Source organism: Aulostomus chinensis, chromosome 4 (genome assembly GCF_037954235.1).
Source record: "Aulostomus chinensis isolate RoL2024-O1b breed Wild chromosome 4, RoL_Achi_v1.0, whole genome shotgun sequence".
Taxonomy (NCBI): domain Eukaryota; kingdom Metazoa; phylum Chordata; class Actinopteri; order Syngnathiformes; family Aulostomidae; genus Aulostomus; species Aulostomus chinensis.
In genome coordinates, this window is record NC_141323.1 from 15,167,698 (window position 1) to 15,184,921 (window position 17,224).

Genomic DNA, 17,224 nt, shown 5'->3' on the forward strand with positions numbered 1-17,224 from the left:
GGCACAAACACTCAATGGGACTGAACAGAGAAGAAATTTGGTGGTCGAAGGTCAAGTTCGCTGTCATCTCATATTAACGCAATATCTCACCCTCTCTTGAGGGTAATTCTTAAATATCTGCACGAATATCCACTTGGACTCAACGGTTTGTAGTTCAAAGGTCAGGCATGCATCGCAAACATCTACAGACACAATACGGTATTTCGAGTTTGGTGTTATTTTCTGATCGTTGTTGATTTCACATCGTAACATTTCATGGTAAATACATCATAAAAGGCACCGCTGATGACTCGGATCTGTGTTTCTCAATCAGACAATCCAGTTAACAGTTTCCAGGGAAGTTCAATTCGACCAAACGTTACATGTGGGGGCGAAGAAATAATCCACCTCCCCTACAGGGTTATGGAGGTCAGACTGATCCCATTCCCTTATCAAAACTTAATGAATATCTCTACAACAGGAAACAGGCAGCGGACAACCATCAAAACAACTGACTCCCTTCTTGCGTTTGAAGACAACGTGATCATTTGGAGCTGCAGGATGTAAATACAGTAGCCTGAGCTAACTAGATGAGTCCGTTGCCAGAATGTGTGTGTTTGAGTGTCTCCCTGGTCCTGCTGGCTGTCTCACCAGGCTTTAAGGTTGGCAAACATGATGGTATGGCATTTTTTTGACCCCCCCCCCCCCTTTCCCTGGCACCAAAGGCTCAGTCGCTGAAATGTGGCACTTACAAAGCATGCAAGCACAAGTCAATCAGAACGAGGATGATTGGGATTATTCTTGAGTGGTGCTGGAAAGGGCTGTGGGGGGCGGGGAAGTAATTGAAACAGAGGCATTCCATTTTGGGCATGGGTTTTTAATCAGTGGAACGCCAGTTGTCTCCACTGAAGAGCCCTGGACCTGCTCAATACTGTACATTTTTAGCCAGAAATGAATACAGCACGCCACATCATAAAGATAATTAAAGCCAGGCATGAGAATAAAACAATGAGAGGAGGAAGAGTTTCTTTGTTTGTCAAGGTTCACATCTCCATACCTTCAGAATCAATCCACTCAATTGTTTTCTGCGCCCTGACAGGTGTAACCATCTATCACCCTATACCCTAACCCTAACCTTTTACCCTTGCATTGGTCCTTAGCCTAAACATTCCAGTTTGCACAAACATGCCCAAAGTTCATCCAGATAAACAAGCAATTTTGGACATAATCTCTTCAAATTCCTGCTTTTGGTGATATTTACAAAGACTTTGAGGCGCTAAAAGAGAAACAAACCCCATTCTGAAGTACAATTTCACCAAATACACTACACAAGGTATTGTGTAGATGAAGCCATATTCACTCACGCGAGGAGTTTGCCTTGTAATGTTTATTCTCTATTTTGTTCATCTAAAATAAATAATCAAACTAAAATAATCTTGTTTTCTCATCCCTGGCCCTCTTCTGTAGAAATGATCATTCCCATTTACAGTCTGTTTGTTTTTTAAACCAGGATTTACTCAGCCAAATTAACTAAAGTACCTCACCATCAGACAGGCATATTGTTCTACACACAAACACACACGCACACACACACACATTCTTTAATGTCTAAAAATAACACAGAGTTGGAAGCTTCCATTGCAGCCATGTGCAATGGGGGGGGGGGGGGCAACTCTTTAAAAGAAATGTATGAAAGTGGGAACACAAAGGTGCAACAAAAGCGAAGGACTGGAGAAAAAACGAGCTGCCCTGCAGGAGCTTGTGTTCTCCACTTTGTGGCTCGTTTGTGGCCGCGACTATTTTTACACACACTTGAGCCTCCTGGGCAAATAAACCGGGGGGGGGGGGGGGGGGGTGGACTAACAAACCAGCACATAAACAATAAACAGCAGATTGAAGTAGAAACTGGGCTGTGCATGCAAAACAAACAGACGTGCAGATCCACAGTTTTTCTGTTGTTCTTTACTGCATTGTGTATGATCACACCAAGGGTGTATTATCTGGCTGTATTCAACGGTCACGCGTGGGTCTGTATGACCAGGGAGCGACCGGTTTATCTGTGCGACTCAGAAGGGCTGAGGGAGGAGGCGTGAGCACAATCAGGGAATAATAATGAGGGAGGACGATATAGGAAACACCTCAGCGAGTGCGCGTGTTAGCATATCAAGCCTCTAAGACGTGAGGATGGGCAGCGCGTGACCGACACAATCACGCACGCACCAAAACCAAAATAGATCCAAATGGATTCTGTCACTTGCAAGGACACTGCTTTGACCTTATTTCCAAGAATATTTACTGATTCTGCTCCCTACATTATCATCTGCGTGCATTCCTCGTGACTGTGACCAAGGAGACATTTCTCTTACAGCCTTCAGCCAAGGAGATCAAGCGGTCTGTAGTGTTTGTTTGCCGGCAGGATAGCGTGCAAACATTCAGTTGCCGATTATTTTTATTTTTTATTTTTTTTAACCAAAGTTGGACAAGGGGCACAGCGTCAGCCATTACATTTTAGGGCAGTGATAGTGATAGTTGCACAACACTGCGCGCATCCAAATATTATCAGGTTTCACCTTCCCCTCATCTGCGGAACAACCAAACATTGCGACATACACGGACATGCAAAGGTCCGCTGATCCCCGCTTGCAGCCATAATTTGTATGAAAAGTATAGTATGAAAGTGCCGGGGGCCGAAGGTATACCTTGGTGGAAGGACGTGCTGTCTGAATGCCTTCTTGTTGAATTTTCATGTATTTTAACTCAAACCATGTGAGACATTCTCACTACACAGGTTAACGGAGGGCCAACAATTGCCAGACAATCATGGGATCGCGCGCGATAATTGTGCACAACATTTAACAAGTCATCAAGGTTTGATTTCAAAGGAATTATTAAATGTGTGTGTACTGGCCCTTGGTTTCCAGCGCATGAAGCCATTTTTGTGACATTATCAATTTTTCATGTGTGAAAGAAATGCAAGACATTGTGCTAGTTTTTAGTTCTGGGTCCGCCGAGTGCACTGATGAAGCCAAAAAAAACGTAAGAGGGACACATTTTCGTAGCGCCTCCCATAACCTCAGCTACAGGGTTCCCTCTTGAGCTGACCGCATATACTGTCCGCCAAAAATGGCGCGCATTTTAAATCAAAATTTCAGCAATGATTTGCATGCGTGTCAAGTAGGCTCAAGTACATATCGCCGTACATGAATTAAGCTCCAGGCTATTAAATAAATGCCAGATTTCTTTCAAAATCCAACAGCTCTGGCTCTATATTTGCTGGTTCTTGGCAAAATAGATCTGTAGTTGTTTGTGCAGGTGATACAGGACCGCAGCATCCAGCTTCATCTCCTCGCTCTTTGATTTTCCCTGGCTGTTCGAAGCGGCGCCTCTCCCCGTTTTACGTAAGGCTTCTCCGATAGAGCGTGCTCATTACTGATAAGGGCAACATGACATGGAGCCTGAGCTACAGTAACAGAACAGCAAATTTTACAGACTTTTCCCCACATCAAAGGAAATGACAGTGAGCAAAAATCGGAGGGAAAGCACCACCAAGGGAGAGTCTGACACAGAGAAAACGCTGTTTAAAAAGGAGGATGAGCACAAGAGGACTTAGACCGATTGGAAAAGGATAAAAGATACAAATATGAAGCAGAAGGTAATGATCTGAGATGTTGAGAAAAGGTGACATAAAAGCAACAGGGTGGAAAATATAGAATGAGAGCTGTGATTTCGAGGAGGAGGAGGAGGACAAGAAGCCATTAAGGTGAGAGCTTTTCCTTCTGGGGTGCCTCATTTTACAACTCATACTGATGAGGATTAAGCACACACACCTGAGTCTGGGATCACGCCTCACTAGAAACAACAAGGTTCCCGTTGCCCTTAAAATCCTTCTAGGAAATACAGGTTATGCCTCCATGTGCACTCACCCTGGAGGTTATTTCAATTAATTTTATCCCCCCCCCAAAAAAAAATAAATGTTTGAATGAAGAAAAATTACAAGAAGAAGAGGAGAATTCTAGAGGCTTGTCAAAGCTCTTGTTAACCACACATCTTTTCAAATTAACACACACGCTCGTGTATGCAAGCCTTTCCTGACATTACGGCAGTGTATGACACACAAAGCGAGGCGCAGCGGCACGTGGGGGTGGGGTGAGGTTGTGGGTGGAGATGACTCAACCAAGGTGACATGTGTCTACACCAGTATTCCACAAGGTTCTCCTCTGTGGTAACTAGTTCCCAAGTCCCAGGAAAAGCAATGATTTAGAAAGAAAAAAAAGCTTCTGTTTTCACTGGATCACAGTGGATTCATCCCTCTTGCGCTGATTAAACTTGAATCTTACTTAAAAATTAAACTGAGCCGATGATGAGGTGATGTTGAAATCTATTACAGCGTCAGTGGCTTGGATGCTCGTCGCTGCAGCATAATTACTTTTTTTTTCTTTTTTTTCCCCTCCATGCTTGGCCTCGATTATATGATTGTACAGTTCAGCTCCTCATTATCCTGGCGAGCATGTGCAATTAAAGAGCTGCAAGAGAGAGAGTGAGTGAGAGAGAGAGAGAGAGAGAGAGGAAGGAAGGAAACTTTGAAGACCTTCAATGAAATGGAATCGTCACTGTAGGATTTCAGTGCTCTGGAACTCAACCGCAACACCTTGTCAGTTTCATCTTTATATTTCAGTAATAGAAATCATGAGTCATCGCCTTGTCATTTATTCAGTTTGAATAAAAGCTGATTTCCGGTGAGAGTTTGTGCAAGGGCGGTTTAGCCTCGCTCACTGTTACAGAAGGCTCTTCTAGGAGACAGGAACTGCGAGCAGATTAGTAAACGGACACTCGCGCCACCAGCTAACAAAGTATTTAACACGTGAAGCTGGGATTGAGACGCTGGTGGACACGTGAAAGCCATGACCATGTCAGTCAAACAAGTGACCTTTGGCTTCAGTTAAAGGGAGCAGTGTTATCTGTCGGATAAACAGGACCAGAGTCTCAAATAATGAGGTCAAAGTAATTCCTGTCAGCAACACTCATAAGAACATCATGGTGTGGAATACGACAGCTAGCACTGCCATTATTCACCGAATTATTAGTGCATTGATACAGGAAATGTGAGAATTCACAATTCAAAATGGCAGTGGGTTGATACTTTACATACAGAAAAAAAAAAAACTTAAATCAGACACTATAAAACCCAAAACGACATTTTAACATTGCGGCTAACGCTACGATGCGTCGGCTAAAAGACGCGTTTCGGTTTGCAACTCAAGACAAAAAAATGACTGAGCAAGCAGGAAGCTGAATTATCATGAGAAATCATAAATGGAGCTTGCAGTTTAGGGGGAAATAAATCTAAGTATGCTTTATCCCACCTCGACCGGGATTTCCGAAGATTTTCTTGTTCAACCAGCGTAAAGCTGATATCACCTTGTCAGTGGTGGCTTGTTCCCTGCGCAGCACGACCAAAAAGTACTGGGACGCTGCCCCTCGAGTAGAAAAAAAAGTGAATTTTTACAGAGATGTGCCTTAAAGAGACAGAAGCTAAAATGATCTGTGTCACAAGATGAGCTGAGGGGCTGGACAGACAGCCTGTGTAAGATGAATACCATTAAGAACTGTGAATCACGCAAAGCTGCTCCACTGGAGTCCCACAGTAAGAAATATAGAGATGAAAATTAGATTAATAGGCCTCCTTTAATTTAACCATGCATGGCTCATAATGAAAACTGTGCAAATGACAGCATATAGATGATAACTGGGACTACTAACTAGGAATATAAAGTAGGTGAGGCAGACGCGAATATATTTTTGCTTGCATGCTACGAATCCACTCAACCGAAAGCACTTTTTGGCCTCTGTTCACATAACATACTGATCCTACAGCAGAGAGCACCATCTGCTCCGTAGAACCCAACAAACACACACACTCTTGTGATGCCGTTTTCATATGAGACCACACACCATGGCAACACAAGCAAACTAGTCCCCACACCTCACAAGAAAAGTCGGCGAAGGCCGTCGGTGGTCACACACTCATGTACACAATCATACAGACTTAAACACTGAGCAGTACACGTAGGCGTGACTGTGACTCAGAATTTTGGCTATTAAATACGATAGTCTGCCTAGTTGATGCTTTTTATTGATCTTTTTAAAAACAAAATCAATAAAAGAAGGCTGAGAGACTTGTGTTCTGACTGTGCTCTCGCTTTCTTTCTCTCTTTGAACGAGTAGAACGTGAAATAAAAACCATGCGACTAATCTATGATTGAAACTACTCGCTTGGAAATGCAATTTATAATGAAGTGAGACAAAACATTTCGGTTATCGATGGACAAAATCACAGTGAAGTCTAAAAAAAACCAAGGCAAGAGCAGCTCATTAGCAGTGAGGCAAGTAAATGCTAGTAGCGAGGCAAGCTAATGCTAACAAACGGTTTTAAAATATAAAAAAAACTTATATAGTATATATACAGTATATTTCATACATAACCACTGCAGACATCTGAACTAGCAGCAAATTTTGATAAGATCTGAGCATGTTGGGCAGTGCTAACTGTAGCTAGCATACCATTGCTACTTGCAATGTTAACATGGCCTCAATGTTTGCTGGCTGTCTGCAACTAAATGGTCGCTGCTGATGTTCAGGCACCAAGAACAGTTTTACTTGGACGAATCCAGTTGAGGTTTGATGCTGACTTGAGTATCTCTGTATTGGTTTAACGTGACATGTTGCCAGAGATGTGTGGTCCTGTTAGCGGGGACAGCTAATTCAGCAAGCCTCGGCACCCGCTGCTAACGTTAGGTCAGCCAGTTTTTGGCTTTACCTGGATGAAACGCCTGCATTTTCACCTAAAATATTCTTAATAAGTACAGAAGCAGTATAACGAGAACCACAGCAGTATTCATCTCTTTCACAGAAGAGATGAACCCTAAACACAAATTAGCAAGTCTGAGCTCAACTTGATATTCTATCTTCACAACTGCATCGTAAAATTCATGTTTTGAATTCTATGCATACATACACTGCGCACACGCCCGCTCATAGCATTCAGTTGCAGAGTGTCTGTAGTGCCTCTTGATGATGATTTGTCTTCACATTTCAAGCCACAACTGAGGAAAGCTTGTTAATACAGATAAAACAGTTTAAAATGCAGCATAATTGACCGCAACTGTTCATCCAGTGGTCAAGCATGTGCAGATGGCATTACAGTGTTTATCAGGGCCAAACTAATGTATAACTAATGCTATTCTCTTCTCCGCTACATGCTGGGAAAGAAAAACTGCTCCTGATGGTATCTTTACAGTGACCTATTTCAATGAAACATGGAGAGGATGTTTGTGTTCTATTTATATTCAACTGAACGCATAAATTACCGGTAGGAGCAGTGTTGGAAGCACATGAAATAAGCAGGTCTGCAAATCTAGGAGGGGTCTTACCTCTCCTAAGTGGGGAGTGGGATTGAATCCACACAGATTGCACACCGTCTTCTTGCACTCGGTGCAGAGGCTGTAGTTGGGCGTGTCTGCTGATCCCACATTCAGCTCCACATTACAGAGAGGGCAGCTTGCCTTGGTGGTGGAGGCTGCAGGAGGGTCTGCTGCGGCCTTCTCTGCCTGCTCCACAGACATAGTCCTGGGGGGTTTCTTGGGTTTGGCGGGTGGGGTGTCAGGAGCAGATTCCGAATCAGGAGGTGAACCAGGGGCAGAGAAAGGTGAGTCAGGAGGTGAGCCTTGGCCTGAATCTGGAGGAGAACCTGGTCCAGAGTCGATGGGAGAGTCTGGTGGCGACCCAGGTGGAGAGTTGGCCGCTTTTTCTTCCTCTCCTGTAACGAGAGTGGTGGCGGAGCTCAGGAGAGATGATCCAAAGCTGAACATTTGAGAAGCAGCAGCAGGAGGTTTAGCTGCGTCTGACAAGCCTCCAAAACCTCCAAACAACTTCCCAGTCACAGACTCCTCCTGCTTTGGTGCAGCCTGCGCTTGAGGCTTCGATGAGTCCATCAGTCCACCGAAACCGCCAAACAGCTTCCCCGTAACAGACTCAGAGGCTTGTGAAGGAGACACAGGAGGTTTGGCTGCATCTGTCAGACCTCCAAAACTGATTCCTCCTAAACCCCCAAAGAAGCTGGACTCCTGTTTGGATTTAGCTGGAGACTGCTGGGGACTGGACTTCTGAATGGGTCGGCCTGTCTTGGGATCGATTTTAGGGGATCCTCCCAACGAGGACGCCGGGGAAAGTGGACCCGGGGAGCTCAGGCTCGGGGATTTCTGTCTTGGTGTTGTTGGCGGCGTTAATCCTTGGTCGCTTGTACTTTGCTGCTTTATCAGCAGCTTGCCGGGCTTACCAGGAGCCTGTCTCTGGGGTGAAGGTGGGGCAGACCCTTGTTTCGGCTTGGAGATGCCAGGGGGGTCCATACCTCCCATTGCTCGCTGCATCTGGCAGTTCAGACACAGCCACTCTTTCCCCTACGGAACAGAAGATGGGTCAGATATGACTGGAACACATTGGCTTGTTTTAGCATGAACACTCATGCAATGGTTTCAAGAATCTAAAGCCAAATTTCAGGGGATCTCCGTGAAGTGGCCTGTTTCAGATGATGTGCAAGTCCATTTTCTGTAACAAAATTACTACTTGTAGGGTAAGAGAATTCAAAAATACATGCTAATCATTTGGAAACGTTTTACAGCGCCATGGCAACGCCAAAGAAAGATAAAATGTATGTGTAAAGAGTAAAATATGTACATTTATTTGTATTCTTTTAAGCCGCAAGCTACAAATTGTGCCTTTAATTTAGTTATTTAGGCTCTCAGTTGTATGTTTCACCTTGTAGCCTGAAAATCCCTACAATTTAAATTTTGCAGCTTCAAATAGTTTATTTATATTTTATGTTTTTTTCTTCTTCATCCTCACAAGAATGGTTTTCTCTCTACCTCCACACCAATACTCTGGTCCACTGGATGTTCATGTTTGGGAAAATACTGCATTTTTTTTCAACCCCTCATTGTTTTGTTTTAATAAAAACTTGTTGTTGAATCAGATGACAGTTTTCACTCAGCAACTACACAATAATATCACCTTTTCCATGAGGATTAAAATGGTTAAACACACAGACTGTCAGAACAAAGCAAATACAGCCTGTTCATTCATCTTTTATTATTATTATTCTTTGGCACCTTATTAAATGGTTAGAATACTCCCATTGTCCTGGTTCTGAGAATTTAGTACTGTATGCCTCAACACCTGTTCACAAAGAAAGCCTGGCTACACCACAGTGCTATTTGTTTAGCGTGAAGGCTATCTCCTTATACAAACCGCCTCATGTAGAAAGGCCTGTATTGAGTATTTGATTGCTTTCCAAAATAGAACCTGTCTGGAACACAACACTGCATATTTTGCCGCTTCACAATTTTGCAAAAATGAATAAAGGCAAATTCGACACCCCTCAGCACTCCCTTTCTTCCAAATAATATGATATCACCTAACAAAATCCATCGCGGTGAATTAACGCATATTTACAATTGCGGGCAAATCAATAATCCAATATTGCCACCATGGGAAGTTAGCAACAGATCTGGAATTAGATCCAGCTGTGACCATGCAACCGTGTTCTATGAGATACCGTAAAAGCATGCGTACATTTCTGAGGATGAAATAATTAATTAGTGGGGTTCGTATTTACTTAAAAGCCCTACTGTGAAAATCAAGCATAATACACTTCCTGTATTAGCCATTCTACCGGGAAACTGACCCCGATCCTAGATCTGCACAGTCATAAATTCCAAGAAGAAGCTGAAGCAGAAGGAACCAGTCACACTGCTGTGCTCTAATCATGGCCCAACAGTGTTTACTGTCTATGTGTGACTGAGCGTCCTCACTGGCTGGCACAGCGTCTTCCTGTGGCCATGACATGAGTCACCTTGATCAACATTCCCTCGGCCCATATGGTCCCTCTGTTCCTCAAATTGTGAGCCGCTCTTTCAGATGCAGCCCAACAGATACGCTGCTAACCGCCTGTAAGCACGTATTCTGGATTTCACCTGATTTTTCATGCCAAGATGACAACACGACACCTTCTTTATTTGTGTTTATTTCCATAAATTCATTGAACCAGTGTACAGTAACGAATAAGGTGAGGATCCTCAATCTGTTACGTGATTGATTTTATTTGATTGTTTTTCTAAGAAAAGGTACAAGAATGTCAGAGTAAATCAGGTTTTAGGGTTATGTACTTGGAGTGTACTGCAAAGTAGATGATTTGACTTTATGACACCCACCAGGAGTTGTATACTTGAGGACTTTGACCACTTTTGACCAGTTTGATGTTCCAGTACACCACTGGAATAACGTTTGACAGTCACACATCCAGAATTTGCGGCTGACATCAACAAGGTTACATTAAGTTAATGCATTAATGTGAGAAACATTTTTGCAATGTTGAAGGAAAAAAGAATGAAGAGGAAGATCAACTTACCGCTGAGTCTGGGGGGCTGAACCCACACAGGCTGCAGACCTCCTGCTTACACTCAGTGCAGTTGTTGTAATTAGGGGGGTCCATAGACCCAGTGTTCAGCTGAGTGGTTTTACACAGTGGACAGAGTCCCCCTCCAGGTTTTCCAGGGCCTGGTGGACCTTGCTGTTTGGGTCCAGGCTTCCCAGGACCTTGTTCAGGCCCTTTTTGCTGTGGAGGGACACTTTGTTTGGCACCTTGACCAGGTGGTCCGGGACCTGGTCTAGGTCCTTGTTGCCCTGGGGGTCCTTGACCTTGTCTGGGTCCCTGCTGCCCTGCTGGTCCTTGACCTGGTGGTCCTTGACCTGGTCTTGGTCCCTGTTGGCCTGGTGGCACTTGACCTGGTGGCCCTTGACCTGGTTTAGGTGCCTGTTGCCCTGGGGGTCCTTGGCCTGGAGGCCCCTGACCTTTCCTGGGGCCCTGCCCAGGGGGTCCTTGACCAGGAGAACCCTGAGCTGATTTAGGCCCTTGGCCCGGTGGTCCCTGACCTTGCCTGGGTCCCTGCCCAGGTGGTCCTTGCCCTGGCCTTGGCCCCTGTCCAGGAGGGCCCTGACCCTGTTTCTGGGGCCCTCCCTGCTGAGGTCCCTTTGGACCTGGCCCCTGTTGAGGAGCCTTCCCTGCTGGCTTTCCTCCTTGATTGGACTGTGGTGCTGCAGCTCCGTCTCCCCCCTCCTCCTCCTCCCCAAAGAGTCCAAACTTGGGCATGTTGACAGCATCACCCATGGAGGAAATGGAGGAGGAGACAGAGGAAGTCATGGCGCTGAGGGGGTTGGCCCCGCTGAGGAAGCTGGAGCCAAACATGCCTGACGACTTGTTGTCACTGTCTTTTGGCTCCTGCCGGAATCTGGATTCAAAAAGACTGAGGGATGAGGGGCTGCGGCCCGGCGTGGGCTTGCCAGCTGGACCCTGGTTAAAGGCGTCTACAGTCCGACTCTTACTGAGACCTGCTGGGCCCCTGGAGGCCCCTACCTGCTGGGATCTCTGCTGGGCATCAGCTTCTGAAGGTCTGGGAAAGATACAAAGGTTGTTTGTTAGCATTGCTGCTATCGCTATTGTTCATTTGTGTTTACTTTGGCAAAGCTGACACCAACTGTCGGCTGACTGCTGCCAAAATAAGAAGATTGTAATGTTATCAACTCATCTGTTTATTGGCCTTCAAATTTTTTTATAAAATAATGGCAAAAGACAACAAAAGGAATAGCTGCTGAATCACTGACAAAAAAACCCAAACAAAACACGGATTAGCACAAACAAAATATTCCAGGATCTACACACTCAACTAGGATGTGCGCTAACTCCAGTGTAGCTTCATTGTTCCGATAGTAGCACTAACTAGTAGCATCTCAGGCCTTTTCAACACATCAGTGAGCAGTGAATGTGTAGCTAGCAGCCCGGGGCTAAATCTGACAAGACAGTGTACAGCGCTGAATGACACGAGAGCGTGTATCACTGAGATAAAGAAGCTTCCATTGAAGGTGGCGGAGTATAGACCAGCCCGGATGAAAAAGCATTGACGCGCTAATGCACTGATTGGTTATTCAATGACGATGAGCAACGTACAGAAATCCCACACGTCCTCACCATCGTGTCTGATATAAATCTTCCCAATAGCAATAATGAATACGGACGTTGTGCTGAGTGGAGCAGCTCATGTGTAGTTTCAGCACCACGGACAGCGACCACTCTGGAGCCTCAAATGAAGAAACCCCCGCTAAGAGGAGGAGGAGGTGGAGGAGGGAAGTCTGTGAGTGACGTGACATTAATGCTTCTATTTATAGTCATATTAATATTGATGCACCCCCCATCTCTAGCTCGGATATTAATAACAATTCCTCCACAGTCAATGAAATATTTCACCAAACATCCAGGAATTATAACATTTAAATGTGACACATGATGGCAGATAGGGCTCACACACACTGCTTTTCATCTAATTGTGGGGAATAAGAACACATTGTTTGTTTCAAGGTGTGTTAAGACTTCTTTTAAAAGCAAATTAAAAAAAACAACAACATAAAAACAAAAATAAACACTGGAGCACGGCAGCTTTTCTTACCCAGCAGGCATTTCGATTATTTCGCATAAATACTGGTGGAGGTGTGTCTCTTACGCTCTGATCTCACGCACAAACATGTTTAGAGCCATCACCATCACACACACACACACACACACACACACACACACACACACACACACACAACAAGCAAGCTGTGTGTACCTGTCACAAACAATATCGGTTAGAACAGACTTATCAATAATCACATATTAATAATAATCCATTATTTCTAATTATTCAATCATGCTGGCGCGGTTGGGGAGGATTAAAAATGGGCGTGAACGAGCTCGCTGCCTCCCTGTAGCCCCCCAGAAAATGATGCTGACACAACCGCGACACTTCTTCTATCGAGGTTATTGAGGATGATTTGGAAGGGGGAGAAAAGCTGGTGTGAAAAAAACATGTAAGAAAAAAAAAAGGAGGAAAAAAAAAAAAAAGCCCTGCCTTCGTGCAGCTGCTGCGCCTCCGGGCTGCCTGCTTTGCGCCCTTGACATCGCCGCGGCGAGCTGCTTCCTCTCCGCCTCGCTGAGTTCACTCAGGTCCACCGGAGTCCCACCGGGAACCCGTACGAAGCCGCCAGCCCCGTCCGGCGCCAACCCCTCAGGCAGCCCGTACCCCGGCCCTTCGCCTCCTTCCAGGCTCGCTTCGTTCCCCATGATCGACCCCTCCCGTCCCCCTGTAGCGGGTCAGTGCGCGACGCGAGCTCTCGGTTTTTATCTCCAAAAGGCGCAGCGATGACGGCGTTCCTCGGCGTCTCGGAGCATCTCACGGGGTTTTGGGCTGCTGGTTATTTTCCTTCTGTATCCCGAGTCTCCATTTTCCTGATTTCTTCGCCGTGTTTTTCTGTGTCGCGCATCTCTGCAGCTGTACACCACAGCTCGCCGTGACGGGGGTCTCCGTTTCAGTACTACCATAGTCACAGAGGGTGGTTTCCGGCTGACTTTACAAAATAAAGTCCTGACATTATTGCAAACTATTATTCTCGAAAAATACATATATTTTGGTGCCATGACACGTAAGTTGTTCCCTTATTTTAGTTATTTTGAGGCAACAATATCCAACTTTGTTATTTTGACACCCCTGATGTAACTTGTTACCACATTTCAACAATTTTGAGGGCACAAGTTTTAACTTGTTTCCACATTAAAGTTGTTTAGCACCCACAAGAATGCAATTTACTGAATTCTTGTCTACTAGATGTACAACTTGAATCTTCAGTGTAGCTATTCAATGTCACTTAGCATGTTTATTAGGGTTGTGAATTAATTACATTTGTTGCATTAAGGCTTCAAAATAAACACACTGAGGAGACATTATACCTCACCGCTGCAAAACTATGTTTATTTTCATCTTCTATGTGTTCAAAAACAAAAACTTAATCATATGACTCCTCTGGGGTTCCACAGAAAATTGTGCCAAACAGATCTCGATCCAAACAAACCCAGAACCGCTCACGGGAAAAAGCTCGAGCTTTACATTTTATGTTGAAAGCGCCATTGTACTACTTCCGCTCTTTTCTACGTAACACTGGATGTCTTTACGTAAGCGCGCGCGCCCCCCAGCAGCGTCTCCGCTCTCCTGCGCACCGCGCATGTTCCGCCTCTGACAGGTGATCAGAAGACATCAGCAAAGGAAAATGTCTTTTTTTTCCCTTCTTCTTCTTTTTTTTAAAGGAACATTTAATTTCCTACTCCCTACAAGACAGAACTTCAGGGGGACATTTACAAAAAAAAAAAAACGCTTTTAAAGAGAGCTCCTGACTTGCGGAAATTTCAAGTATCTCCACATAAAACAACGCTGTAGTTTGTGGTACGCAAAGATCAGAAAGTTTTGGGGGTTTTTTAGCCAGCGTTTATAACTTTATCCATTCACTCTGTGGGGCAAGTAGCTTTGTTGTGTTGTTTTTCAGTCGGTAGCTGCTGAAAGTTGAATTTTTACATCAGAACTTGATATTCTTAAACAAGTTTACGAGGTCAAGGCATTTGAGGAAATCTGGTTCTGCTCTTTTGGATCAAATGAATACTGGTGTGTCATCGTGAACGGGGCCTGTGATGAAATGAGTGTGATGTAAAAGCTCCCTAACACGATTAGAGGACAACCGTGCATCTTTAGTGAAATCAAACTGGATATCTGCATGGCCCAATTGCATTACGCCTGGAAACGGCTGCAGAAAAAACAGCAGATTTTAGCGTCTGCGCGCCGACTGAGGATACGCACAACCAGCCGCCAGACCCAGGGAGGATTAAAACACGTCGCCTCTGCTGTGCGTCAAGCGGATGTGCTGCAGTGTGACAGGCGGTGCTCATTTGCTGTGGAGCTCCCAGGGCAGATGTGTCCTCGATGAGCCCGTGAAGCCCCGAGCCCTTCGTACCTGGGCAGAGGCGGGGTGGGGGGTGGTGGTGGTGGTATATATAGGCGGTGACTAGATTCCCCTCCGGGGGAAACAGAGCTAAAGACCATTTGTTTGTGTTTACTAATGAAAAACCTTCAAAATAAAAGCTATTTGAACCGAACTGATGGATGTGATGGAATATTCTGGTGGGCAGGACATTGGAGGCCACTTCTCAATGCACATCTTGTGGGATCCTTTTTGCTTTTCTTTTAAATCCAACCATTATTTTTTGTTTTGTAATGTTTTCGGCCTTTGGGTGCAGAATTAGCTGCACAGGTAGTCTCATCTCATGGGGAGTTAGCAAGTTTAGCTACATTGGCTAAGTTTTTTTTTTTTTTTAGATTAGAATAAAATCATACAACGTGAATTCATATGGCTACTGTGAATGCTGGTTGTTTAACAAAGACTACAACTCCAATGATTCCCAGAATTTTGATTGAGAGCCCCCCTAGTGGTAGAAAAGTACCTACTCTGCATTTCAAGCGCAAGTAATCAACAACTAGCTTGTTTAATCTATTTGAGGGGGGGAAAAAAGCATATAAATCATTTTTAGTGAGGTATGAAGTGTTAATAGATGAGCTTCTGAGTTGCTGGAAGGCAGCTGTCAGAACCACTGGACAGAGGAGGCCAGTTTACCCAGGATTCTGGTATTTACTCTGAGCAAAGCTAAGCTAAGCTAAGCTAAGCTAACGGTCTCCACTTGAAGTGCCCTCCCACTAAATGTGTTTTCCAGGTCCTCAAACCGTTCCTCTGGCGGACGCGCCAGCCTTCCCAACGGACACATTTCCTTCCTCACTCCTTTTATGTTTCACATTTGGAATACCAGCATCATCGTCATCCCTGCTTCGACTCATTCAGCACACATCTACGTCTTCACTACGGTCGTCCTGCCATCCTTCCTCTCCTCCTCATTAGCCTGTGTGTGTGTGAGACAGAGCGAGTGAGTGAGTGCTTGTGTGTAGGCTGACGTGAATTTTGTGTTCCATCTTCAGTGTTAAACGATGGTAATGCACAGATTACTCCGCTCCTCCTCTTCCTCCCACTGATTGCTGGAGCGTGGCCTGATTGTCTCTAGGCTGAGGCAGAAGCATCTCTCTCTGTCTCTCTCGCTCTCTCTCTCTCTCACACACACACACACACACACACACACACACACACACACTTGGGTGGACTAACAATCTCAGGTGTAAATACACAACACTCAAAGGTAAAACTAGCCTTTTGGAGACACACACCTGCAATGACAGACAGCAATGCTAACAGGGTCATGACCCTCGAGCCACATTTCTGAACCTGACTGGCAGACGCTGCCTGAGATGCCTGTGTTTTCTGCTGCGAGCCCCAGCCGATGTAACCTGAGTCTGGTAACCAGATAACACACACGGCACACTGGTCATTAAATTTGAATACTCAGCTGGGGTGGGAGACAAAGACCAGCTCGAAGAAGAGTTTCTTTTGCCCGAGAGACAAACGGCGTCTCCAACAAAGAATGAGAGAATTCAACACACATTAAGAAACGGAAGGCAAGCACTGACACATCAGCCAGGTAATCGGTATTTTGCCCGGTATCAGTCACCTGCGAGTGAGATGGCATGCAAGTGGCCAGTAGGAGTTCTTCTGATGCTATTTTCTTTTTAATGTAGGTCAACGAAAACAACGTCACAAAACAAAAACAGAATATCAGTTTCAACAAAAGCAGACAGGAAGTAGTTGGTAAAAATACCATTATCGGCCCACGATGTCACGGTCGGTCCAATCCGAAGCAGCCTGCCGGTTCTTCCCCAACTCACCACCCTTCTGTAATAAGATAAAAGTAACGTACCTTCATATTTGTGGATCGAAACCGGGCAGAAGCGCGATATCCTCGCATTCAGAGTGCCGGAGTGACTTGCCAGTGACGTTTCATTTCTCCTAAATTAGGCCTGAGCTGTTCTCATCCCTATTAGCAACCTGGCACGCGTATAATTCCTCCCTCAACGCCAACTCCCCCCTCCACCCCCACCCTGACCAGGGAGTCACCAGCGACTAAATATACCGTTAAAGTCACTCCTTCTCCGGTCTCTTCTTTTTGCTGGAGGCCTTACACACACACACACACACACACACACACACACACACACTCATGTTTACCTGCTGCCAACAGACACGCGCAGACATAAGAGGTCCCTCTAATCCTCTTTTCTTCAGACAGGATAGGCCAATCGCGCGCGCGCACGCACACACACACACACACACACACACACACACACACACACACCGCTCTGCACCGTAAGCGGTTTTCCTTCCACGCTCGCTCAGG

General features: G+C 45.2%; 1 protein-coding gene across 6 annotated transcripts in view; it reads right to left on the reverse strand.

Annotated features, from left to right (window-relative positions):
- pcloa (piccolo presynaptic cytomatrix protein a) overlaps positions 1-16,971 on the reverse strand; it is a 59,438-nt gene extending 42,467 nt beyond the window's left edge. For 4 of the 6 annotated variants that reach the window (XM_086202017.1, XM_086202016.1, XM_086202018.1 and 1 more), the window contains exons 1-3: positions 12,978-13,424; positions 10,442-11,483; positions 7,410-8,435 (exon numbers count right to left, since the gene is read on the reverse strand). In XM_086202017.1, coding sequence (XP_086058143.1) covers positions 7,410-8,435; positions 10,442-11,483; positions 12,978-13,189 — 2,280 coding nt within the window. In that variant the 5' untranslated portion in view covers positions 13,190-13,424. Of the gene's footprint in view, positions 1-7,409; positions 8,436-10,441; positions 11,484-12,977; positions 13,425-16,747 lie in introns of those variants that run through there. The other 2 variants (XM_086202020.1, XM_086202021.1) reach the window with 2 other exon arrangements.
- Between the last annotated feature and the right edge of the window lie 253 nt (positions 16,972-17,224).